Source organism: Neophocaena asiaeorientalis, unplaced genomic scaffold, assembly GCF_003031525.2.
Source record: "Neophocaena asiaeorientalis asiaeorientalis breed wild unplaced genomic scaffold, Neophocaena_asiaeorientalis_V1.1 scaffold423, whole genome shotgun sequence".
Lineage (NCBI taxonomy): Eukaryota > Metazoa > Chordata > Mammalia > Artiodactyla > Phocoenidae > Neophocaena > Neophocaena asiaeorientalis.
Window position 1 is genome coordinate 1,080,026 of NW_020174133.1, and position 27,258 is coordinate 1,107,283.

Sequence of the window (27,258 nt, forward strand, 5' to 3'; positions counted from 1 at the left end):
CTGGGGACTAAGGAGGCTGCTGAGATTGCAGGGAGGAGGTGGGGAGCACATGCTTACCCTGGGCCCCCAACCCTGTCCTCTCTAGCTCCTTTGGAAGGTCTCTGCGGGAAACGACCCCATGTCTTCCCCCAGACAGCCTGCTAATCTGGGTCAGACCAGGCCCCTCCCCTTCCCTAGAAAGATATCCCTACTCTGGGCTGGGGTTATGGGCCAAGTGGAGATGGGGCAAGAGGAACTCAGTCAGAAATCCCTAGGATGCCAGCTGGAAGGGATGTTGGAAACTTCCTAATCTTACAAGATCAGGAAATTGAGGGGAAGCAGCTGGGAGGAAATGTGGAAAAGAGGCTTCATTCTGTGGGTCCCACTGCTGACGTGGAGCCCAAGCTGGTCTCTGACAGTGAAGAACAAAAAGCTCCAGAAAATGCGGGGTTGAGTTTTCCGTGGACACACTTACCAAACTGCCAAGGACTCTGCACTCTCCAGCCTTGGAGAAGCTCTCCCCAGGGTCCGTAGCTGCAGCACACGCCCCCTCTCCAGGAGGAGAAGCTGCACAGCTGCCTGCTGCCAAGGCCCGACCAGGCTGCAACAAGCCCAGACACACTCAGGCCCAGGATGCCCGTGGTGGTGGCGGCAGTGGGGTCAGGGTGCTTCCAGGGAGGAACTGAGGGTGCCCCGGAAGGGAAAGGTCAGGCATGGCCAGAGGGAGGGGGTGGGCTTGTGGGGGACACTGGGGGTGCCTCGAGAGATAGGAAGGAGGCGTCACCTATGTTGATGGGCTGGAATCTCAAGTCCCATAGTCCCTGCCTCCAGGAACACGGGCAGGAGATCTGGTTCCAGCCCCAGCTGGGCCACTGAGACTCTCTCTTCAACCACTGCAGGCACTGGAGACGGTAGTTGGGCTTTTTTTCCTTGTGTAGCTTGTAGATTTGCAGCCCTCGGAAGCCTGGGGGAGCAGAGGAAGAAGAGGTTATCCCAGGGCCTGGGGCCACAAGCTCTGATTTAGCTTTAGGGACAAGCAAAACTCATAAATGTACCCTCTGTATGTCACTCCCCCAACTCTGGACAGCTCTTCCAGGGATGAACCCAACTGAGACTGGCAGGGATTCCTCCCCAAAGGCCCCTTTGATGTGATGGTCAAAATCCCAAAGCTTGGATCTTAGGGTGAAACCCTGGTACAAGTGATGGGCAGGGAGAGCTCACCTATACCCAACTCAGAGCCAAACCCTGGCCCTGAGCTTCACTCCACCCCATTCTCTACCCTCATGTCTGCTACTCTAAGCTCCAATACCTGCCAATCCCCCCAAACCAGTTTCTCCTCATGCACCCTATATCTCAGTGAGTGATGCCACCAGCCACCAGCTACATGCTCAGACACTTGCACAGACATGCCAGTGGCCAAAGCAGCCAGGATGGAGGCTGAGGCTCAGAGGTCAGCTGGGGAACCACAGGGAAGGTGGCACATGAAGCAGATGCTTGCTCCAACAATACGAGGCTGAGGAAGCTTCCTCTGTGCCCAGATGCCATCCTTGGAAACGAGAAGTAATTGGGAGAAGAAATCCTGAAGGGGGGTTGAACTTCAAATAGACCTTTAATTAACTGTAAGTTACTTACCACCCACCCCAGCTGCATGAGAGAGAAATGGGGCTCCAGAGTACAAAAAAATGCAATAGAACATAATGTATTAGATTTTGATCCTGTTCCCACACAAAAGAAGAAATTATCAAGATAACTACAGCTTGATAAGGTTTTGAAAAGGATAATCATTGTTTATGATTAGCTGTTCGTGTATCTTCTCCACAATGCCCTGGTATCGAGGGAAACACACCAGATACTCGCCCCCAAAACACACACACACATTATCACATTGCGCCCCCTACATCACAAGCAGCTGCATCTGGATAGAAGGGACTTAATCTGATAGGATAGCTTTCTCCACAAGATGGCACTCATGATTTGACTCAGCTTCTGTTTACCAGAATTTCTTGCCACAGAACAAATAGAACTGGATTTATGCTTCACAGTTTACATGGTTAATTTCTAATGCTAAAATATCTTTTGTTCTATCACATTTTGGAAACTGTAATTTCTTTCCCTTTGGGGCCACCAGACAGTACAAGTCATGGAGGAGGCCCATGGGACCTAAAGTACTGGCCTTCTTACCAAAGAGCTCTCTGAGACCAACATAGTTGGTCTTTATTTTTTTCATACTTGTGGCTCTTAGCACTGTGTCCAGCACACAGCAGGTACTCAATAAATGATGACTGAATGGATGTTAGATCCCCTGGAACTCCTTTTTGGTAGATCCATTAAGGGATCTCATCTGGGTTCTCTCTCCAGCTCTAGGACAGGACACTTGGAGAATTTTCCTAACTGCTCATTCATGTGCCCACCTCCTGCTGTACCCCGTCCTCGCTTTCAGGATCTGGGCCCCCTCTCATAGTCCTCCTGGGTTTGGCTCATTCCAGGGAGAAGACTCTGTACTGCATGAGGGTGCAGGAGGTACGCTGCTCCCTGGGCAGTGCCAAGTCTGGATTCCACCTGTGGGAGGTCAGATTGTGCTGGAAACACCCTTTGGGATGGTGGAGATACAAGGGAGCTGCCCCTCTAGGACTGTCATGGCACGCGGAGTGCGAGACAGAAGAGGACTTGAATCCCTCCAGTGTGATAAGATGGCACTTTTACCTGAGTTGGAATCCAGGAATTGGTCTGGACGATACTTCTTCCACACTGGCTGGAACGTCAACGGGCTATTTTTGAAATACCCATCTCCACTGCAGGCAAAGGAAAGAATCTCTGGCCTCTGTCACACACAGAGTCTTGCCCCTCAGTCGGCAAGTTACTCATTCATCTGGCCGGTCAGTCAGCCCACTCGGTCCAGCCGGTCATTAGTTATCAGCTATTCAGTCAGAATCACTGACTCCCAGCGCTAAGCAGGAGAGGGAAGGAGGCGGATGGGGCAGGGGTAGGAGGCCCTAATTTATTCCACATCAGATGGAGAACTGCAGGAAACTGGTCCTGAGACAGGGGTGTGAAAGAAACAGCTCAGGCCTCCTTCCTGTTAGTTTCCCTTCAACTAGGGGTTGGAGAGGGGGCGCTGTAGGGGACGGCTGGTTGTGAGGGTTAAGAGCAGTCTCTGAGTTAGGAGGACCTGGGCAATGGGTGCTCCGCCCCTCCCCACACACCCCAGGGTGGTGTTTAAGCGCCGCTCCAGGAAGGAGGAAACCCTGGAGCAGAACCCTCAGCCTCTCTGGGTGCACGTCTCAGAGCAGCGACTCCGGATCCTTTCTCCCCTTTGACACAGGACAGATGAGGCTCATGGGCATGACACCTTCCATGGGTGCACTCAGAATGGTGTGAAATTCCTAGCTAAGTTGGATAATTCCGCTACTTTCTCCTCCAGGGCACATCAAAAAGCAAGTGAAAGCAATGTAATTATAGGGGCGATCCTGAACACACTCTCGGAGAAAAACCCTTGCAGCAATTACCAGTAACAAATTACATGTGACCTTCACAACTGATTGCACACACACCATGGCTCGGAGCTGTTGTGTCAGAGAATGAGCCATCTCCACACTTGGGAACCCACGCCCGCATCCACGCGCCATCCACCTCTCTGCTCTCCATCTTTGCCACTGACCCCACACAAGCTGTTGGTGCCCCTGGGCGAGAGGTTAATTCTCAGCCCATCAGAAGTCAGGAAGGCAGATTTCAGCATTATATTTTGGATTCAACTTCCTGCTTTGCCACTTCCCAGCTCTGTGACTTTGGGCAATGACTTGTCTATTTGTACCTCAGTTTCCTTACCTGCAGAATGGGTAGTAAATGGTATCTCCTTCATGAGGTTGCTGTGATAGTCAAATGAAATAATGCCTATTAAGTACTTGGTGTAATAAATGTTGGCTGTTATTGTGATGATATTTGAGAAGTCGAGAGAGGTCAGCTAATGTCAGTGGAAATCCTAGAAGTGAAAACTCTGGGAATTATTATCACTGTGCACTGGGATTGGGGTAGGAAAGAGAATGGCAGGGTGAATAGGGATCTTTTAATCTGAAACAGCAAGAAATGGGAACTGGAGTCTGTGTGAGTCAGAAGCATTGGCAAGGAGGAATCCTGCCTTGTCCTGGGGGGGATGGAGTGTGTGTGCAGCGCAAGCCCTGCTCTGCAGGGCTCCAATTATCTGCTCAGGGCTGACAGCCCCTCCCTGTCCTACCTGGAGAAGCCCATCAGGACAGGGTTGCCTGGGTGCCGGGTCACATCCCACTGCATACCGCCGCTTTGGTAGAGAAACATGGCGTAGGACCTGCTCCCGTCTGTGGAAAGGATGGCCTGGTAGGTGTTGGTCTGGGGGTTGGTAGGAGACAGACATAGGGATGCCTGTGAGAGATCTGGGGTGGCCCACTGGCCTACCCAGAGCAAAGGCATGGGCTCAAAATATAAACAAGTTTGGAATTTTGCACAGATTTCACCCTAACTGTCAGAGCACCTGCCATGGTGGATTTGCCTTCTTTGTGACTTCTTTCCAGGGAGGGAAGGTAAAGGACTCTGGGTTAGAATCCAGTTAGAAGAGGGTCTGTATGAGAAAGCTTCAGCAACCTGAGAGGTTAGCCAAGACGCTTGAGAGCTGGGAGAGGCCTGAGGAACTTCCTCTGGGATATTTAAGGATATTGTCCCAACGTCCCCTCACCCTAAATAGCGTGGAGGACCACGCAGGTGAGACTGGAGGTTCTCTGAAGGTGGGTGTCAAGCACTGGGTTTGTACAAAGGAAGTAAGCAATGAATTTGTTGAGCCAATGAAGAAATGAGTGACTTTTTAGACCAGACACAAGGAATAATTTTGTGACTGTCCGAGCGGTGAGGCCCCAGAGAGAAGATTAAGGAGAGCCTGTGGTGTGCCCCCTTCCACTGGATGCATTTCAGTTGAGAGCCAGAGTGCGGAGTCAGAAAAACCTCAGCTCCAGGCCTGGCTTTGTCATTTCCTAGCTGGGTGACCATGAGCAAGTTGTTTAACCTCTCTAGCCATCATCTCCCTCATCTCTAATATGTGAATAATAATATTAGGTTGAGCCATATAAAATTGCCAATAGGCAGCCACTTTTGACTAACAGAAATTTCATGTCCCATGTTTCAACTCCTAATACCCAGTGCTCTGGGCTGGTGTGATGTCATGTAAGCGTAGCCCTGAGGCATACCTGGCACGTGGTAAGTGCTCAGGAAACAGGGTGGGGGGGGGTTGGAGGTGGAGGGATGGGGGATGGGGAGGCGGGGAGGTGGGCGGGGAGGGGAGTGCTATAATCAGCCATCTGTCCTTGAGTCAGAGAGGAGTTTAGAAGAGTGGGCCCTGCCTAGGATTCTAGGATGTCTGACTTCCAGATAGTTCACAGGGAAGTGCCCATTGGTCCACTCACCCCGATGGTCCCCCAGGCAGGATAGGGGGGGACGTGGACCCACGTGACCTTTAGCGTCCACCTGGCTTTGTAGTTCCAGGTGTTTGTTAACCTTTTAATCGAAGACTCCACCTCCCTCACTAGCAGGTTGTATTCATCATAGAGAGTCTCGTATTCCTAGAAAAAGAAGGCAGATACGGACAAGGAAATGAGGGTCCCAGCTCAATACTCCTGAGGGACCCCCCACTTTCTGCTCACTTTAGCCCACCTGTGTCTCCCATCCTTCCCCCTCCCAGGCCTACATTTTCAAAGTTAGTGCCTGTGACCTTAAGATAGATCCAAATTCGGGCCACAGGGACACCTGGGGTGTATGGAGTGGAGAGTCGAGGCCCAGAAACCCAAGTCTTCTGGACTTGAACTTGTGCATCTCTTAGCATAAGCTGGCTCTGACTGTGCAACCACCTGTGCCTCTTTGTACCTCCCTATGTCCGGCTGAAGGCTCCTTGAAGACAGGCGTGTATTTCTTCACCTTTGGACCTTCTACAGTGCCTTGTCCGTGGCAGGGGCACGATCCACATTTGCCTACGGTAGCTTTCATTGTGCTGGTACCTCCCACTGATTGGAGTCATAAACCCCACCCAGGAGCACACGCAGGGTCCCTGCTTGATTCAGCCTCGTTAGGATGGACTCCTACAACCTCATTCTAAAATCAAACCATGGATCGCTGCACCGCATCTCTGTCACCTGCAGTCTTCCTGTGGTTGTGTCCTAGTCTGCTTCCTTCCCGCCCTCATATTTAAGCTTCAATCCCTGCCCACACTGAGCCCGGGCTCTGACAGCTGGAGCACTTTCAAGGTCCTCCACACAGACCTTTGTCTCTCCTTGGCTGCTGCAGGACCCTGAGTGCTGAGCTTTGAAAGGCCCACCTGGTAAAATATGGTTCCCCGGCTGCTGGAGAAATCAGCATCGTCCCAGAATGGAGCCACCAGGGCCACAGGATCCCAGGCTGTAAAGCCTCTAAGGGGAGGGTTGGGGTAGGAGAAAATCTGGTACTCTGACTCCGGAAAAATGATCTGGCCATTATCTGTGAACTGAGCACAAAGGTTCTTCTGGTTAGCATTCAGGAAGGGAGCATCCCAGCCTTGGATCAGCTCCTGGGATGCATGAGGGTAGAACTTCAGAGATTCCAACAACCTCTGGAAGGTCTCATCCATCTCCCTCCCTGCCGGGAGAGGCCCTGTACATAGTTCTCCCACAAATACTCTTCATCCTTAGGCCATTCCTCACATCCTAAGTCCTTCCTAAGGCGGTAGGTTTTGTCCTGCAGCAGTGGCAGACCCATCTACAGACAGCCCATCATCATAGAGCAGACGTCTCTAGGTAAATCCCCTTAGCCCCACCCCTGAAGCTTGTGCTATATCCATTAGAGCTAAAAGAATTGATACCCTCACCCCATCGCTGTGTCACCCTTTCACAGTGTGTCCTGACTCAGCCCCCTCACTGAGGGCCACGACTGCCATTCAGCTCTCCTCCGGGAGACATGAAGTATCAATACTTGGACCAGGGAACCAGGAAATAATTATAGAAAATGTGAACAGCATCAAAGAGTCAATTTTCCCAAGCAGAGCGTCCTACTCAATAAAAGGGCCCGTGAAAACGGTGGAGAGCTTACTGGCCCCGGCACCTCTCTACTGAGGTGACAACACTTCTGTCCACCTGGGTGGGGAGGCCTTGCCTAGCTCCCTGCCTTCTTCAGCTGGTGCCCTATCATTAAAGATGGTGCATGCAAACTGAGCTAGCGGCAGGGACACAGTAGGTGCCTGAGCAGCGTTGCTTCCATTCTCCTGCTCGGTCATGGTCATGGTTGGTCATGGTCACAGGGATGTCTCTGAGGCTTAGAGGGAGAAGCAAGGCCCGTGGAATGCTGGTCATGGGTCCTGCCCTTTGGACTTCAGTTGGGGACTCACATAGAGGGAATCCCGGAGAGAGGAGCCGAGGGGGAAGCCAATCTGGGGTTTGAAGAGTGGCGAGGTGAAGTCCACAGTCCTCTTGACAAACTCCTGGTCTCCAGCACACAGCCCATAGGGAAACAGGGAAACGCCTGGGCCGGTACAAAGAGGAGCAGGAAGTACTCATGGGCCCTGATGTCATCAGGGCTGGTAGGGGCCCCCAAGAGTGTCCCCAAGCTGCTCCTCCTCCCTTGCCCCCCGTTCCCCTAAGTGGGAGCCATCAAGGACTCCTCTCTCCACTTGCATTCAACCCATCTCCTCATTTTACCCCTGAAATGGTATACTCAGCCTTCCCCAGTTTGAAGAAAAACAGGTTCTGCTGTCAGAATACCAACAAATTATTCTGTACCAGTTATGGTACTCAAAATTCTTTTAAGGGTGAAAAGACAAAATTCCTCCAATGTAGTGAAGATGAGTAATTGAAAGATCATTTCACAGAATGAGACTTGTTCCCTAAGATGGTATTTCTCTAGGTAAACTTAAAATCCCCGTAGAATTTGTCATCAGATCCCCCAGGGAGGTCCTTGGGCTCCAATCTGAGAAACCTTGTCCTAAACCTTTCTCAAATGGGCCTCCTCCTTTCCATACTGGCAGCCCTCACCTGGTGTTGCTTGGAATACTGCAGCAGTCTCTACACTGCTCTCCTGGCCTCCTGCAAATTCATCCCCCACCCCAGCCACCATGGCACTGTTCATAAATGTAAATCACGCCACGTCCTCCCTGGTGCCTGTTATCTACACAATCCCCTCACATGACAGCTTTGCTTCTCAGCACCCTTCCCCTCACTTCTGGTAACCCCAAATGCTTTACGGATCTCCTCCCCATGCAACACTAGGACTGCTTTTCCTGTCCATGCCTTTATTCCAGCTGTTCAGGCCCTCCTGCCTGCCTGGGGCACTTCCGCTACCCCAGCTCCTATTCACTCTTTCCAGGAAGCCTCCTCTTCACCTTGACCCCACCGCCCACCCCTGACATTCCCTGGGGCCTTCCAGTGTGTGCAGCTAATATCCTGGGCTTATTCCTCTAATGGTACCTACTGAGGCAGCAGCTCTGTCTCTTGCTAGACAGCACCTTGATCATTTCTGTATCTCTAGCTCCTAGCCCAGCACCATGTGCAAAGCCAACCCTCAGCACCCAACTCCGATGCTCTTGCATTGCCCCTGTAAGGCCCTTCTGATTCAAAACAACAGTCTATGAGCAAGCAGGCTGAAACTAAGCACTCAGTTACCCACCCCTATCAAGGGGGTATGGAGGGTGGCTGGACTTCCAATGGCCCAGGTAGGGCAGTGGAGAGATCCACAGAACTGGTTCCCCCAACGAGCCATGAGGGATCTCACTGGTAGATCCAATCCAGCTGCCACAGCTACAACCTCCACATCTAACTCCATCCTCTCCCTCCCAGGGTGGAGAGGCTCCAGCTGTGTGGAATCACTTGCCTTCCTCGGGCTTGATAGGGACTGGGGCAGCTGTTGAACAGGTGCCTCTGGAAGTGCCAGCAGTGGGAGTGGTAAGGGTCTGGGAGGTTGTTGAGGGTAGCGATGTTGCTGTGCTTCTCCCACTGTCTGTCTTCTGTGAGGTTACGATTGTTCCTGGGCAGGCAGGGAAAGAAGACTGGAGTGGGCTTTACAGAGAAAATAGCAGAGTTAAAGAGAGTCAGAGACTTTAGGAGCTGGGAGAGACAGCTAGGAACCTGTCTGTCTTCTGGTCACACCCAAATCACTCCCTGCAGAAAAGTAGTTATCTCCTGGGGTAGAAGGGATGATGAGCCTGTCACCCACCATACCCGCCACTGACTTCATCTTCTCGTGGACCTGAACTCCAGCCTGGCAGTGCTAACTCACCTTCCTCTCTCAAGCACTCCTTGAGGCTGAACTGAGCCAATTGGGCCACTGTAAGAGGCCAAGACTCCGGAGTCCCCACCTACCTGATGTCTCAGTCTTCACGGCAGAGCTTAAGGATGCTGTGGATGGTGGAGAAGTGCTGGTAACAGACAGATGAGTGGGGTGACCTGTGAATAGGGTGGTGGAGCTCCAGGTGACTGCAGGGCCAGGGGCTGATTGAGAGAATGAAGAATTACTGGTTGAAGTATAGAAACTTGATATGGTCTGAGCTGTGCCCACATCACCAAAAGAAGTAGAGTCAGAGACAGAACAGTCTGTGGATGGCTGTAGAGTAAGCAATGGACTCTTAGAATACTTACATGCTGAAGAAGTATCAGGAGTGGTATTGATGGAAAGGTAACTTGTCGGTGGAAATGGTGAAGTCGGTGTGGATCCAGCTACACTGTTATGAGTATTTGTAGAAACCATATCTGTGGGCTTTGTAATAGGATGCATAGTAGAGGCTACTTTCTGAACAGTTGCAAGATGCTCGGAGGTGAGTGTCCTTGACTCACCCACTGAGGAAGTAGGGACTTGTGTGGTATTTGTCAAGGAGTTATTGTCAGAACCTATAGGGGGAATGACCCCAGCAGTCGTATTTTCATGGGTGAATGAGCCTGGGGTTGTAGTCAGAACTTCTCCACTTGTGGACAGTATAGTGGAAGGAAAACGAGAGGCTACATCACTCAGGGTGTCTGTTGAAGCTGGTGAATTTATCATCTCTGATGCTGTAGGAGACGTGTTGCTTACACTAAATGGAGAGAAATTTCTGTCTGTTGAGGTCCGTGCTGTCAATATTTCTGAGGTTGTCGCAGGTGTGCGGCTCACCGTGGCTGGGGAAGGAGTGATTGTTTCACCTGAAGAGGATGTCTCCTGGGGAGTGCCTTCTGTAAGAGTGGATCCAGGTGGGGATGATGAGGGAGTGGATGGGGTCACCACTGTGACGGTGGTGGTTTGAGCTTCTCTGGTGGTTTCCATGCTCTGAGCCTGGTGGTCCTGAGAAGATGCTGATGTTTCCTCAGTAGAAGTGGTGGAAGAGGGTAAGGTTGATCGGTCCTCTGGTCCAGGTTGTACTGAGACTGTTGAGGCTACTGGAGTGATAAGTCTCGTTAGAGCTGGTGATGTGTCCATTGTGTTTTCTACAGTGGTGTCTGTTGAAGCTGGTGATGTCATCATCTCTGATGTTGTAGGAGACGTGTTGCTTCCAGTAGATGGGGAGAAATTTCTGTCTGTTGAGGTTTGTGTTGTCAACATTTCTGATGTTGTCGCAGGTGTGCGGCTCACCGTGGCTGGGGAAGGAGTGATTGTTTCACCTGAAGAGGATGTCTCCTGGGGAGTGCCTTCTGTAAGAGTGGATCCCCGTGGGGATGATGAGGGAGTGGATGGGGTCACCTCTGTGACGGTGGTGGTTTGAGTTTCTCTGGTGGTTTCCATGCTCTGAGCCTGGTGGTCCTGAGAAGATGCTGATGTTACCTGAGTAGTGGGTCTGGAAGAGGATGCTTTTGTTGTTCCCTCTCCTCCATTTGTGTTTGAGACTGCTGAAGTGCCTGGAGCATTACTGCTAGTAACAGAATGTGATGTTTCTTTTGTTGTGTATGCAGTGGACTTTTTTGAGTTTGTTACTGTGGACATTTCCGATGTTGAGAGAAGTGTGTGGCTGATAGTGGAACCAGACAGATTCTCACTAACACTACTTTTCATATTGTGTGTATTTGTGGTAGATGGAGTTCCAGCTGTGCTTGTTTCGGCAGTGCCTTTAAATATAAGATACAAGGACTCATGAGATTAGAGGTTCCTTCTGTGAAGCTGGAAAGTTTATAACACAGTCATTTTGCACATGTATCACGCTATATCACAGGGCTTCAGAGTAAATGGCTGCAGGATTTATTATTTAACCATGTCTAAGTTTTCTACCAACACTGTGGTACCTCGTCATACATAATATTTCAGTGAATGTCTTTGTGGTAACATTTTCCCCATTACCATTAATTTTGTGGGTATGGTAATTGAAACTGGCCCAGTATACTCCTACCTTCCCCATATAAGTCTTATATGGAAGCCAAGATCCATTAGCTGCAGTCTCAGAACAGTGTTTTAATTAAAATACACACAGTGTTCATTCAACGAAAAACATTCAAATTTTTGCATATCCTATACAAACATTTCTTAAACATGATAAAGGAGATGAGTAGCCTTCTGCCTTTTTCATAGCCTCTTTTTCTTTTCATTAACCTAGTGCTTATCTCTCAGTTTTCCTTCTCACCTGTCTCCTAATTCTATTTCTAAAAATCCTTCAGTTTTCTCCCCCAGTGATAATCTTCTGATCTTCTTTTCCTCCTTCATTTCTCTCTCGTACCCCATCTCAAATACCTAAGAATTTTGCTGACTCATCAGGACCTTCTTTGAAGAGTAAGGAAAGGGAAATATTACGAACTTGTGTATTTGAATGCCTGACATGAATAGATACATGTACTGTTGACAGTACATGTCAACTACTTGTACTGTCTTAAAAAGCTTTGTTTATTCAGTATAAAGCATTTGGGAGTAGACCGAATAATACAAGAGAATTTATGAGGACTCAAGTATAAAAGTGACTCCCTCTTCTCTGGAATATTGTGGGTGTTTTTTGGGTGGACGCTCTCTCTCTCTCTCTTTTTTTTTTTTTTGGCTGCATTGGGTCTTCATTGCTGCGCACTGGCTTTTCTGTAGTTGCAGCAAACGGGTGCTACTCTTCGTTGTGGTGTGTGGGCTTCTCATTGCGGTGTGCGGCTTCTCATTGCGGTGGCTTCTCTTTTTGTGGAGCACGTGCTCTAGGCACGGGGCTTCAGTAATTGTGGCTCTAGAGCGCAGGCTCAGTAGTTGTGGCGCACAGGCTTAGCTGCTCCGCGACATGTGGGATCTTCCCAGACGAGGGATCGACCCCGTTTCCCCTGCATTGGCAGGCGGATTCTTAACCACTGCACCAACATGGAAGCCCTGGACTCTCTTTTATATTCAGATGTACAGTTATTTATATTTCATTTTACTGTCTCTGAGGGTGGTCCCCCTACCTACAATCCAGAGCTTTCCCTTTCTACCTTAATTTTTCTTTTTAAATGGGAGTAGCATGAATTCTGTTGGTTTTTAGAACCATGTGGGAGGTCCTGAGAACAGGCTGACCCCCTTTTAACAAACCTCAGCAAGATGCTTCTCAAGGCACCACTGCCTTAGAGTTGCCAGCAAGCCCCCAAGGTGAGGCATAGAGCCACAGGGCCTGGGGCCCAAGCTACTTTTAGGATCAATAAAACTGTTTTCATGTTAATTTCTTTTACAGTCAGAAGGGAAAAAAATCAATGTAATTATAATGGATATGTAATAATGAATCCAGCCTTGATTGCATTAGTCCAACACAGTCATGAAGTATAGTTTTTAATTTTTATTTTAATCAGAGGAAGAAGCCCAGGAAGACAAAAGTGCCTAGCACCCATGAAAGTCATTGTGTGGCCCTTTTTCTAGACGGTCTCAACAAAAGTCTCGACCCAGTGATAAAGAGATAGGCATAATAGTGGCAGTTCATTGATGACAATCTAACTTCATTTTATATTTTACATTAGTTCAGATACCTTGTCTGATTTCTCCCCCCAAACTATCTTCAACTCCCAAAAAAGTTTATTGAAAAAACTGCAGAGCTAACTTCTTTTTGATTCAACCCTTATGTTGACACTAATTTTTTTCCAGTAGTTACTGAGTACAACAATGAATCCAGTTTTAAACAAATTTGCAGTATTTGGTTCTATATAGAAGTACCTTTTCCATTTATCAAGAGATGTTGTTCTCTTAAGTAATATGAACATCAAGGCTAAGACACTATTCTTTCTTTGAAAAGAGCTCTTTTCTCCAAGGTGATGACAGTAGCCAGTTTCAAAATACTTAATTGAAGGGGGAGATTTTTCCTCATTAGTCAAATTCAAAACAGAGCATTAATAAGGTTAACATCTAGAAGAAAGTGCTTCTCTAGGTGGCTGAGGCCTCTGACATATACATTCAGGCCCTCAAAAGTAAATTTGCCAACTACATACACTGATTTTTAAAAAATCCTATAAAGTGAATGTGTTTTTTTTTTGTTTTTGTTTTTTTTTTTCGGTACGCGGGCCTCTCACTGTTGTGGCCTCTCCCGTTGCGGAGCACAGGCTCCGGACGCTCAGGCTCAGCGGCCATGGCTCACGGACCCAGCCGCTCCGCGGCATGTGGGATCTTCCCGGACTGGGGCACGAACCCGTGTCCCCTGCATCGGCAGGCGGACTCTCAACCACTGCGCCACCAGGGAAGCCCTGAATGTGTTTTTGAAATGAAAAAGCATCATCAATATTTTTCAAGGAATTTAGAATAAGATTAAATTTTAATATTTTTTATTTGATTTGAAATGGCCAGTCTTCCTGCTAAAGTCACCAAATACTCCTTCCCTTAAGACCTCCCTGAGAGGTACAAAAGATGAAGACAAGTTCCTTCACTGTGGAGAATAAGCAGTATCTGTGCAGAAGGAGATGACTGAGTCCCAAGTGTGTGCGTTCCTGGGTTGCCAGGCAGTACTGAGGCTAAATGAGCCCAGGTTAGGTCTGGTCGATAAAACTTGAGCCAGGTCGGAGGTTTAGACAGCTTGGAGGGAAGCTTAAAAAAATGCTACAATAAAGGCTAAGGGATGGAAAAGCAGGATTCCCACAGAATGAGGCAAACTGATTAGGGCTGCTTCAAATTGTTAAGAAAAAAATCTCAGGAATATAACAACTCATCTTCCTTATGAGAAAGAAGGCAACATTAGACTAGAATAGTGACCAGACTATTTTAAACTCCATAATGGGAAGGAGTGTTAACTCTTTCAACCTGAATTATAGCATTTTTAAAAAAGCAAATTAAATTTCTACCTTTTTAAATTTTTTAATTAATTTATTTTTGCTGTGTTGCGTCTTCGTTTCTGTGTGAGGGCTTTCTCTAGTTGTGGCAAGCGGGGGCCACTCTTCATCGCGGTGCGCAGGCCTCTCACTATGGCGGCCTCTCTTGTTGTGGAGCACGGGCTCCAGACGCGCAGGCTCAGTAGTTGTGGCGCACAGGCTTAGTCGCTCCGCGGCATGTGGGATCCTCCCAGACCAGGGCTCGAACCCGTGTCCCCTGCATTAGCAGGCAGATTCTCAACCACAGCACCACCAGGGAAGCCCTACCTTTTTTAATTTTTATTTTTAACATTTGTCCCAATCTAGCAGAAACCTAATGAGTAAGTACACCTACTCTAGCCCTGACCACATCGTAACATGATGTTAATTTAATTGATCATACCTAATTTTTTTTCAATTTATTGGCCTGGCAAAATGTTTAAATGTCAACTTATTTTATTTAAAATATTTGACTGCACTTACACTAGCTACAGACAAACCCTGTCAGCCAGGAGAGCATACCATCCTCCTGAACTTTAAGGTCCATGAGTCTTCTAAACCAAGAAGAAACCAAGAAAGCGTGAGTCTTTCCCCCTCTTAGGAACTTAGTCGTTTTGGGTTTTGTTAGGTCCCTTGCTGTTCTCAAAAAAAAATTTTAACTTCTGTGCTCACAACTAGTTGGAAGGATATAGTTCACAGTGAGACAAACTCCTAGAGAAGAATTTAGGTTTGAGTGCTGTTCCTGGAGGTGACTGCAATTTCACCACTTTCTCTTCTTAAGAAAGCAGTTTCATGGATAAACAAGGTCCTACTGTGTAGTAAAGGGAACTATATTCAATATCCTGTGATAAACCATAATGGAAAAGAATATGAAAAAGAATATATATATATATAACTGAGTCAATTTGCTGTACAGCAGAAATTAATACAACATCATAAATCAGCTATACTTTCATAAAATATTTTTTAAAAAGAAAGCAATTTAGACTTTTGAGTGAGAATGGCTATGAATCAGCTCTAATTTATTAAAAAGAAAGTGACTCACCTGCAACTCTAATTTGTTAAAAAGAAAGTGACTCACCTACTATTTATTAATAGTTACTAATTACGCTTCTAAGTTGGTATGGACAAATGCATGGATTGAGCTGCAGAGCTGTGTTGGAAAGTCCTTGGGTTCCTATTTAACCCAAAATGACTCTGCTTAGACTTTAAAAGGGGACTTCGGGGGCTTCCCTGGTGGCGCAGTGGTTGAGAGTCCGCCTGCCGATGCAGGGGACACGGGTTCGTGCCCCGGTCCGGGAAGATCCCACATGCTGCGGAGTGGCTGGGCCCGTGAGCAATGGCCACTGGGCCTGCGCGTCTGGAGCCTGTGCTCTACGAATTATGAGTAGATTTGTTTGTAGGACTCCATATTCTATACCTGCTCTCTCCTCAGTAAAGTTCCAAAACTTGGTTTCTCTAGATAAGGTTTGGAGGAAAACATACACTATGCAATTATTATTTGGCTTATTTTATTTTTCTAAAAACATAAATAAAAGCAACACTCTGTCATCTGGCTTTGAGTCACCAGACAGAAGCTATTTACATGCCAAACTTACTAAACTTATTATAGATTCTTGGCAATTAAATCTTGTCAGAGTCTGCATCACCTCTGCTAAAATCAGTATCAGCAGCAAAAGTTTCATGACTGCACAGCCCAATTTTTTAAGTAAAGATTTTTTTGTTTATAAAAGTAGTACAGCTCCATTTCCAGCAATATGGCAGAAGAGATAAGTCTTTACAAAACCTGCAAATGACAAATAATGTGTAATAAGTGTTGTCTGAATGCTGAACTGAGAACAGAAGAAAGGGAGGGAGACACTCAGGAGTGAAGGAGTTGAAAACTAAGAGGATAAGAAGTGCTCTCGCAAGATATGCATGTATTTCTGAGATCTAGAGTTAGGGGATTTAAGGGCTTCATGGGGAAAGGAGACAGAATCTTAGATCAGGACATTGTAAATTGAGTATCTTCTGCATAAAGCTGGAACCCTCAGTGAAAAGGTGGACTAGAAAAAATCAGAAAGAAGAAAGAAAAAGAAAGCTGAATGAACAATATAATTAAGAACAGCGGGACTTCCCTGCTGGTGCAGTGGTTAAGAATCCACCTACAAATGCAGGAGACATGGGTTTGAGCCCTGGTCCAGGAAGATCCCACATGTCATGGAGCAACTAAGCCCACGCGCCACAACTACTGAGCCCGCGTGCCACAACTACTGAAGCCTGTGTGCCTAGAGCCCATGCTCTGCAACAAGAGAAGCCACTGCAATGAGAAGTCTGCACACCGCAATGAAGAGTAGCTCCTGCTCACCAAACTAGAGAAAGCCCGCGCACAGCAATGAAGACCCAATGCAGCCAAAAGTAAAATTTTAAAAAATAAAAGTAGATAAATAAATAAATTTATATATATATAAAAAGAACAGAACTTAGTGATAGAAAAACAATTGAAAACAATAAGGCCAAAAGTTATTTTTTTGAAGACAAAATAGACACACAGTTAGTAAAAGGAAGGAAATAATGAAGAAATAGAAAATCTAAACAGACTTACAACTCATAAGGAGATTGAACCAACAAAGAAAAGCACTGGACCTGATGACTTCACTGGTGAATTCTACCAAACACTTAAAGAAAAACTAACACCAATCCTTCTCAAACCTTTCCAATAAATTGAAGAGGCAGGAACACTTTCTAACTCATTCTTTTAGGCCAGAATTACCCTGATACCAAACCCAGACAACATTTATTGATAGATAAGTTGATAAGCAAATGTGATATATACATACAATGGAATATTATTCAGCCTTAAAAAGGAACAAAATTCTGACATATGCTACAACATGGACAAATCTTGAGGGTACATTATGCTAAGTGAAATAAGCAAGTCACGAAAAGATAAATATTGTATGATTCCACTTATATGAGGTACTTAGGCTTGTCAAAATTGAGACAGAAAGTAGAACAGCAGTTGCCAAGGGCTGGGGGGAAGAGGGAAGTGGGGAGTTATTGTTTAGTGGGTATAGACTTTCAGTTTTACAGATGAAAAGAATTCTGGAGATGGATGGTGGTGACAGTACCACAACATTATAAATGTATTTAATGTCACTCAAAAACAGTAAAGATAGTAAATTTTATGTACGTGTATTTTACCACAATTTAAAAAATTGAAAAGAAAGGTAATTGAGGACTTCCCTGGTGGTGCAGTGGTTAAGAATCCGCCTGCCAATGCAGGGGACTTTGGTTCGAGCCCTGGTCCAGGAAGATCCTACATACAGCAGAGCATCTAAGCCCATGAGCCACAACTACTGAAGCCCACGTGCCTAGAGCCCATGTCCACAACAAGAGAAGCCACCGCGGTGAGAAACCCATGCACTGCAAGGAAGAGTAGCCCCTGCTCGCCGCAGCTAGAGAAAAGCCCACATGCAGTAACAAAGACCCAACACAGCCAAAATAAATAAATTAATTAAAAAAGAAAAAAAGAAAAGTAATTGAGAAAAAAATAGGAAATCTGAATATAAACTATTCCAAACTGAATCACCAGTTAAAAGTGAAAAAGTCCATCCCTCACAAAATGTAGGTCGAGATGATTTTATAGGCAATTTTCACCAGACATTCAAGGAATAGATAATTTCAATTTATATGAACTCTTCCAGAGTTTAGTAAAAGAGGGAATGCTCTACAACTAATTTTGTAAGGTTAGTATAATATCAAGATGCAAAGACAGTATAAGAAAGGAAAACTATAGATCAGTAAATCTCAGTAATAGTATGGACGGAAATGTCTTAAACAAAATATTAGCAAGCCAAGTTCAATATTGCATTTATAAAAAATTATATCATGATCAAGCTGTTTAAACCAGAAATACAAGAAAAACATAAAACTTTATTAAAGTATATAAATCATCATATAAACAGAAGGAAGGGAAAACATGATCATCACAACAGATGCAGAAAAACTATTTGATAAAATTCAATACTCATCCCTGTTAAAATTCCTAGCAAACTAAAAATAGAAGTGAACTTCCTTAACCTGCTCAACAATATCAATAAAACCCCGTAGTAAACATCATACTTAAAGATAAAACATTGGAAATATTTCCTTTAAAATTCAGAATGAGTCCAGGATGCCAGCTATAACAACTTCTATTCGACATCAGGCTGGAGGTCTAGCCAGTGCAATAAGATAAGGAAAATAAACAAAGGTATGAAGGTATAGAGAAGTTCTTTTTGGTATGGAAGGGAAGAAATAAATGTGTGATTATTTGCAGATGATATAATTGTTTACATAGAAAACTACCTAAATTTATAAATCATTAGCAAAGTTTCACATATATAACACAAAAATTTTTAAATGACTGCATTCCTATACATCAGCCAAAAAATTTTTTTGGTGGTAGTGTTTTTGATAGTGCAAATATAAAGTACTTAAGAATAAATCCAACAAAAGATGTGCTTAATCTTTATGGACAAAGTTATACAATATTGAAATATATTAAAGAGACATACTCATTATATAAAAATTGTAAGCTATAGATCTTTGAAAGACCAAAACTTCATAATCTCACTCCCCAGACAATCACATTGTTATGTATCCTTCCAGGATTTTTCCTATGTTTTAAAAAATATATAGTTCAAAAAAAAAAAAAAAATATATATATATATAGTTCAAGTTACCTAGCATATATAACAAAAAAAAAAAATACAATAAAAAAAAAAAAAAAAAATATATATATATATAGTTCAAGTTACCTAGCATATATAACTTTGCATTCTTTTTAAAAATTTTACCTGATATCATAAGCATTTCTTCATGCTTTCATTCTTTGTACAGATAGCCTGAAGAAAGACAAATCTTTTCTGTCTCTGATGGTAGTTCTTTATCTTCCTCCTTTTGTAGGCATGGAAGAGCTGGCTCAGGGGGATTGGGCCAGCTAATGTCAACAGCAAGATCTTGGGTGTTTTACATAAACACAACTGGCTGAGCTCTGGAGGTCCCCTTTCCTGACAAAGCCATTCCCTCAACCTGAAAACCTGCATTGTTACCATTCCCATTTCCCTACAAACAGCAGCAGCACAGGGGCAGGTCTCTCTCCTAGAACACTTCCTCCATTGTGTCCTGCTATAACCCCCTCTCTGTGAAATAATGAGAGCTCAGGGATCATGTGCACTTTGCTTGGAAGTTTTTCCTTAATAAACCTTATTTTATGCTTGTTCCATGTGTTGCTAGTGTGTGTGGGGGTGTGTGGTGGGGGGAGGGGTGAGAGAGAGAGAGAGAGGGAAAGAGAGAGAGAGAAAGAGAGGGAGAGTCTGTGTCCCTTGTGGAACATTGGACATCACCTTTTTACATCAAATAATATTCCCATAATTAACTTACTATTTGACACTTAGACTGTTTACTATAAATAAAGCTTCGATGACTATCTTTCTGTATGATATTTTGTTTTGTTTTCATTATTTCAGCTCATTGTCTCAACATAAATTTCTGTAAGTGGAATTACTGGTTAATGCTGTTATAAAAGTCTTCATGTCATTAATACATACTGCCAAATTTCTTTGCAGAAAATCTGTGCCAATGTACAGTCCCACTGGCAGTATATGAGCAAGTACATGTTTCCCAATACCCTCTCCCTTTGAGAAAAATCTTGTTTTGGCAGTACCAATTTTAAATATTGTCAAACAGGGCTCTGTCTTTTTGAATCTTTAAAGAACTTGCTAACCATGGGCTGAGTTGATTAGAGTCTCCTTTTCCAGCGTATAAGAAGGCAAATGAGCCCCTTCACGTTGATGACAGAGTTTTACTGTTAGGTGCAGTCTTAACAAGTTTCTAAATCTGTAGGGCTCGTTATTAGAAGGAAGAGATTAGCATTAGTTACATCAAAACTACAGTATTGTATTTGTCTTTCACCACCATTTAAACAATGTCTTAAGACGCTCCTTCAACAGATTATTCAGCTATTTATGAAAACAATTTGCAGATAACCCAACCTGCTAAACTTGAGTGGGTTATTCTTAGGCACGAAATCCTGGTGAGGGAGGAAGTCTATAGAGAAGTTGTTATTGGTAAGAAAGTGGTTCTCAAAAGATAGGGTGCATCCAAATCCCTGCGGGAGCTTGTAAGGATACGTTCTGGGTCCTACCACCACTTCCAATTCCCCATGTGTGGGGTGGGATCCAGAAACCTGCATTTTTAAAAAAATTTTATTATTTATTTGTTTATTTATTTATGGCTGCGTTGGGTTTTCGTTGCCGTGTGTGGGTTCTCATTGCAGTGGCTTCTGTTGCTGTGGCGCACGGGCTCCAGGCGTATGGGCTTCAGTAGCTGTGGCTTGAAGGCTCTAGGGCACAGGCTCAGCAGTTGTGGTGCACGGGCTTAGTTGCTCTGTGGCATGTGGGATCTTCCCAGACCAGGGCTCAAACCCGTGTCTCCTGCATTGGCAGGCGGACTCTCAACCACTGCACCACCAGGGAAGCCCCAGAAACCTGCATTTTAACATGTGCCCAGGGTGATTCTGATACAGATGGTCTATGGGCCACATTTTAAGAAACACTATCCTTAAAATGATAGTATCTGCTCTTAACATGTTTTTGTAAGCTAAAACCACCTTACTGAAGCCACAGATATTGGGGGTCTTGACCATGCTTTGTTCTAAAGAATATTCCCAGCCTTATTCTTGCTGCTCAAGCTTTGCTGGAATGAACTGACCTTGTCTTTTAGCAGAACTCAAGTCAGGCTTTTCAGTTTTCATCAGATTGTTAGACAACGGAAGCCTGTCATCCTCACCCTGGCCAAATACGTAATATATTTGCAGAGCAGAGAGCTGAGGATTTGACTGTGGAGAGTTGCTATTTGAGAGAAATATGTTTCTCCTCTCCTCTCCTTTCCTCTCCCCTCCCCTTCCCTCCTCTCCTCTCCCGTCCTCTCTCTCCTTTCTCTATGACACTTTACCTTCTACTTCACTGAAAAGACCAAAGCCATCTAACTTGATCTCCTTCAATGTCCCAAGAATCTCTCCACCAGGAAATGTCTCTGTCTTCACCAGGTACCTTATCCTACCTAAAAAGAAAGGCTAAGTCTTCACTGAAAGGCTGTGTACACGCACGCACGTATGCATGCCCAGTGCCCTGTCTGTTTCCTCCTTCTCCCCTCAGATGGCTTAGTCCATCACTTCTCCCTGTCTGAGGGTCTCTTTGTGCATTGCCCCTTCTCTTCTCCTGACTATCATGCCCAGGTCTTTCTTGACCTAAAATAAAAGTCTCTCATCCATATTGTGTCCTCCACATCCCTATCTGTCATTTCAGATGAGCATCCTGACAGAGGGGTCTACACTCTCCACGTGTTCTTTATCATCTACTCCTTACATTCTCTCCTCCACCTCAGTCACCTTGCTGAAAACACTTTCCTCCAGAGTTACCAGAAAACTCCTTCCTAAGCACCAAAACAAATTTTCTTCTCTGTTCCCATTAATTTCTGTAAAATTTGGCACCATCCATTCACTCATTCAACAAACATTTATTGAGCGTCTACCTCAATAGTCTCTCCCTGACCAGTGTCCCTTTGGTACTTGCACAGTATTGCCCTCACAGAGGCTGAAGGATTCTTTCCTCCCAACACATTCCTTAGGTTAATTGTAACTTCAGTTAACTGTAACCCAGATATTCAGGCCAGAAATCCCTGAGTCATCTTTGATTCCTTCCTCTTCCTTGTTGCCAGCAACAGAGTTTGGGACCAACTATTATTCCTCCAAATTACTGTATTTCTCCCACACCGTCTCCTGTTCACTTTGCTGTGTTATCCTCATTAACTATTGCAGCCACCTCTTAACTGCTCTTCCTGATTCCTCCATTTCCCACCCTGACTCTTAGCTTCCATCACACCACTGCTGGGCTGATCTTCAGCTATGGGGACCAGGAAGGGGAATTTCTACTATCGCCTCCGTAGCAGGGATCACTTTAGAAAACACCTGGATTGCCTGCCCTAGAAGGCAGCTGCTTGGATCCTGAGGGCAGGGTCTCATTGTTTTATCAGAGCCATGGAGACTGGTGGCTGGAATTGGTCCTGTCATCCTCTCACTACTGATAAGGAAACCAGGGTCCTCAGAGGGAGGCCACTTGGTGCTGGCTGACCTTCCTCTGGTTGTGGCTGAGAAGAGGGTTTGAGAGTCTTGTCAGTGGCTCTGTCTGCACTGCAGAATGGTTTCTGTAATAAGGAATGCCTCTTACCCAGGCATTTCTACCCTTTTGGCAGTTTCTGTGGAGCTACTGTCTTCACATCAAGTTCTTGAGTGTCAACTGACTTGTGATTAACTGACCCACACCATTGGGAATAGGAATTTATTTCATACTTCTCTCATCAGGCATATTTACACTCTATAAATAATAACAATTTTGGTACCACATATTTGTGGAGTGCTTTATAGCTTCTCTTAGTTAACAGTACCCCCATTTCACAGATGAGGAAACTGAGACTTGGAGAGGCTAAGTGACTTGCCCAACATTGCATACCTTGTGAGGGACAGGGCTCAGCTGTGGGGCTGTCACCAAGTGCATGGCCTCTCCACAATTTGGGCTCTTCAAACACTACCTCAGGAGAGATAAAGTAAGGGATGGTGACTGACCTGCCCGAGCTCTTGGCCTGCCACGTGCAGTGGTTTGAGCCTGGGAACAAGTCTGACACATTTTCAGGGGCAAGTGACACCAGGAGGTTTCTGCCAATTTTCTTGGTGTCCCCTTGTCTGTGATGATGTTGGAATGAGTTGTGATGGCTGTTGACCTCTTGCAGTGATAAGACTGCTGTCAGAAGACACGTGTCACCTAAGATGGATAGTTTTAAAGAAGTTCTTCCAGAGGAGGAACCTGCATCTAAGGACAGTGAGGACACCAGAGCTGGCACTGAGGTGGGGCATTCCTCACTCGGAGTCCTGGAACCCTCCATGGATTTCTCTGCTACCACTGCAGTCAGAGATCTCCCCACAAGGCCGTTATTCTCCCCTTGAACCGTGTCCGGTGGGAGATGGCCAGCTCTTGCCCCTGTGCTCTCAGGGCTGCGGGGACGGCCAGTGTGATGGTGCTGACAGGCCTCATTTCTCCTGTGTGGCCCTCTGGTGACTCCACAGGTATGAGGCGGTGATGGGTGTGTTGTTGACTCAGGTGAAGGAGTGGTGGCAGAAGCGGTGACGATAGTGGGAGATAGCGTTCCCACATAGTGGTGACGTCACTCCTTGAGAAGAAAACAAAACAAAGCCTGTGTCTTGCTGACGTGCACTGTGGGCAGAGGCTTCTTCTTCGTGCCTGGTCTGTTTGTCTTGAGTTATTCTTGGAACTGGAGGTGAGGAACCCATATGCCATTTCACCCACAAAGTTTCACTTTTCTGCTGTTATTTCCTGATTTGTGGGGCTCTTCACTGGGCTGTGCCTAGGGCAGTGTAGAGCCAAGGAAATCACCCAACGGCAAGATTCACCTTGAAGAGAAAGTTGACTCACAGGTGGGTGGCAGGTGCCCTGAAAATTGTGAAGAAGTTGGAGGAAAGGGGCAGAACCACCCTCCTTGCCATACTATGCCAGGAGACCAGGGCCATTTGTATGTGTGTCAGCCTCAGATCGGCGTAGCCCCCCATCTTCAACGGGATGCAGCATCAGCCCCTCCCACAGAGGAGGAAGGAGGATGTAGAAACTGCTGCTCACAGACAGCTGGGTCTGCACTTCCCAGGATCAAGGATGAAGACTGTCATCCTCTCAGAAATTCTTGGTGACCAAAGCCTGAAATTTCTGAAAGGTTCCTGGGCTGTGGGTGATTTCAGGCTTCTGCCCCTCTGTGGTCAGGATTTGGGAGCTGGAGACTTCCCAGAGCTGTCCCTCAGGGATGATGGGTGGGTGTTAGGTAATGGATGTGATGGCTGTTGGAGCCCCTGCTATAGGAACTGTGACAGGTGACAATGGAGCTGGTGGCTGTGTTTGTGTTCCTGCTGTTAGAGGAAACAGAAACTGTGACCACTGTTGTGTCTGCTGGGTATCTTTCCTCCATTGTTCCTAGAATTCACGATGATGAAAGATGCTAACTCAAAATGCCCTTAGGATAACTGATCTCAAGATATCTCCAGCACCTAGAACGATGGCTGGCGTATGGGAATTACTTCATAGACATCTGCTGAATGAATGAATTCATGTGTTCCCATCTCCTAGTCTTTGGTCCCTTTAGCTGAGAGAGGGTGAAATGGTACCAATTTCTCCTGTGACTGTCACAGTGGTCCCGGGGTCAGGAGACCAACACGATGGCTGCAGCCTGGGCAGTGTGAACACTGCTGTGGCAAAAGGTAGCCAAACTCCTGAGGGCCACCCTTGGCTAGGAGGGTGGGCCTGCCTCGACTGGGGCCAGGGAGAGACAAGCTCCAAAACCAAGACATTGGAAGCTGGAGATGGGACTTCTGAGGCAAGGAGGGCATCGAGGAAAAGGAAAGTTGGAGCTGTGCCAAGCAGATGGTAAAAGCTAGGTTGTGATGCTTCTTGACTTGGTTCCAGAGTTTCTGGGGTTATCACCAGGGCAACCTTAGTGCTGCTACACCTAATGTCTGCTACACCAGACATTAGGTCAAATGACCTGTGGTGATATCCAAGGTGAAGAATAGGCATTGTTTGGGGTGTGACTTCAGTGGGTACAGTTGCGAAGGAGAGATAAAGTTCTTGCTTTGAAGCCAAATGGGAAGCCAATTTTCTTTGATGTTATTGACCTAATTTTTTTTGCAGTCACCTCTAAGGAGATTGCTCCATTTACTGGTGAGGAAAAGAAGGGAGGCTTGAGAAAGCTGTAATGACGTCAGTGAATTTTCCGATACCCCGGTTCCCTCACAACATAGGTCAGCTGGTCTCTGACTTGGGGGAGTAGGGAATGAAGTGGGAAGATGATATGGCAGTAACTATTATGATTTGGTGTTTGTTTGGTTGTTTTAGCTGTGATTCCAGACAGACGTGGTACTGCTGACGCCCCCTAACAAGGTCCTTTCTGAGACCGACAGGGACAAGTCAATGGAGACAAGGCCACAGAGTGGTTAAGAGTGTGGGTTCCACAGACTCACAGACGTAGATAGAAAACAAACTCATGATTACCGAAGGGGAAGCGGGGAGGGATCAATTAGGAATTTGGGATTAACAGATATACACCACTACACGTAAAATAGATAAACAACAGGGTCCTACTGTCTAGCACAGGGAACCATATTCAATATCTTAAAATAAACCATAATGGAGAAGAATATGAAAAATAATATATATGCATATATCAATACATATAACTGAATCACTTTGCTGTATACCAGAAACTAACACATTATACATCAACCATACGTCAATTTCAAAAAAAAAAATGACTGTTGTTTCCAGAGTCGAACTGACCAACATTCACTGTTTGACTTGGGCAAGTTACTTGACCTCTCTGAGGCTTGAGGTCCTTATCTATAAAAGTGGGATGATGGTAGATAATAGTAATGCGAACGGGCTAATGTATGTAAAATGCTTAGCTTAGCTCAGTACCTAAGCTCAATAAATGGCACTCTGCACTACCTGTTATCTTGGTCTTTACAAGGTCCTGAGATGCCAGATTGCTGCCTAACAAAGGCAACAATCCTTGTGACTACGTCCTTATTATGGCAGAAGCTCTGTTTGCTGCTGTTTTTACTGTTATCCACTCCCTTCCCAGATCTCCACTGCTACCACTAGGCCATGCCATAGCACCTTCTGCCTGGACTCCCGCAGCCAGCTCCTAACTAGTTTTTGTTTCACCCTTGCCCCCTTCCAATCCATTTCCCTCCATGGTATCCAGAGCAACCATTCCAAAGTTCAGATCTGATCACATCCCTCCTTTACCTAAAACCCCTTACTGTCTGCTCATTTTAGTTCCTTAAAATCCACAATCCATTCCACGGCTTACAAGGCCCTACATCATCTGGACCTGTCTACCTCTTTCAAGTCCTCCAAAGGGTCAAGCTCTTTCCTTACTCTGCACATCTTCCCCTGCCTGGTTCATGCTCCCTCTCCCTCCTCCACTGCCCCCCCCCCACTACTCTCCCCAACCCCACCAATTTCCACCTCACTTACTACTTAACCTTCAGGTCTCAGCTCACATGTCCGGCACTTCCTCAGAGAGGCCTTGGTGGACTTACTAATCCAAATGAAGTTTCCCTATTTTACTCTCATCATAATACTTGTTCAACATAACACCACATTTGCAGTTGGGAATTTTTCTGTAATTATTTCATGTCTCTCAGCATACTAGATCTTAGCTCCGGGAGGCTGGGCCCCATCTGTTCCATTCTTCACTATGTTCACACAGCACTGCCTAGAACAATGTCAGGCACATAGGAGACACTCCTTAAATAGTTGTTTAACTAACAAATGTATGAATGAACAAACGAACGAATATCTCAGCACGAGGTGTGGGTGCTTCTGTTCATCCTCCATCAATGAGCAGGGCTGGTTTATAGAGCTTGTGTACCACAATGCAAATGCAGTGACCGAGGAGTCAGGGGACCTGCCTTCTAGGCCCAGCTGCCCTATTTACAGGCTGTGCGACCTCACACAAGCTTGGGAGGCTGGAACCATGACTTCGTCATCCTTGTGTCCAGAGCATTTGGCATGAGTGGAAATTCAGCAAGTGAATGAATAACTCCACACTCTTTCCTGTTCTGAATTCCTCCAAACCCACTGTCAAACTCAAACTGCAATTTTAGTCGGGGACATCTGAATAGAGCGGAGATGTATTTGCAGACCTTAAAAATGCACACTAGGAGAACCAAGCTGCCTGCCGCAAAGCCAGCACCCTCCGTAGGAGCCTGGCCACGACTGTGGAGGCCTCATGTGCAAACACAGACGCCCAGTTCCTGGAGCTGCTTTGGAGTCTCATGGAAAATGTTGAGTATTTAAACCTCTATGAAATGCCAACAAATTGAGTTCATTTCAACTGAACTCTTCAGTGCTGTGCCGGGGACAGGGACACAACAGTGACTAAGTATTTGTTGCCATGAATTCAGCCTGGTGGAAGGTGAAAGGTTGGAAGT

General features: G+C 45.9%; 1 protein-coding gene across 1 annotated transcript in view; it reads right to left on the reverse strand.

Moving 5' to 3' along the window:
• MUC4 (mucin 4, cell surface associated) overlaps positions 1–27,258 on the reverse strand; it is a 45,842-nt gene that overhangs the window by 15,115 nt on the left and 3,469 nt on the right. The window contains 8 exon segments of the mRNA XM_024754764.1: positions 455–580; positions 764–943; positions 2,683–2,771; positions 4,211–4,341; positions 5,406–5,561; positions 6,311–6,475; positions 7,352–7,485; positions 8,830–8,982. Of these exon segments, the coding sequence (XP_024610532.1) occupies positions 455–580; positions 764–943; positions 2,683–2,771; positions 4,211–4,341; positions 5,406–5,561; positions 6,311–6,475; positions 7,352–7,485; positions 8,830–8,982 (1,134 nt within the window).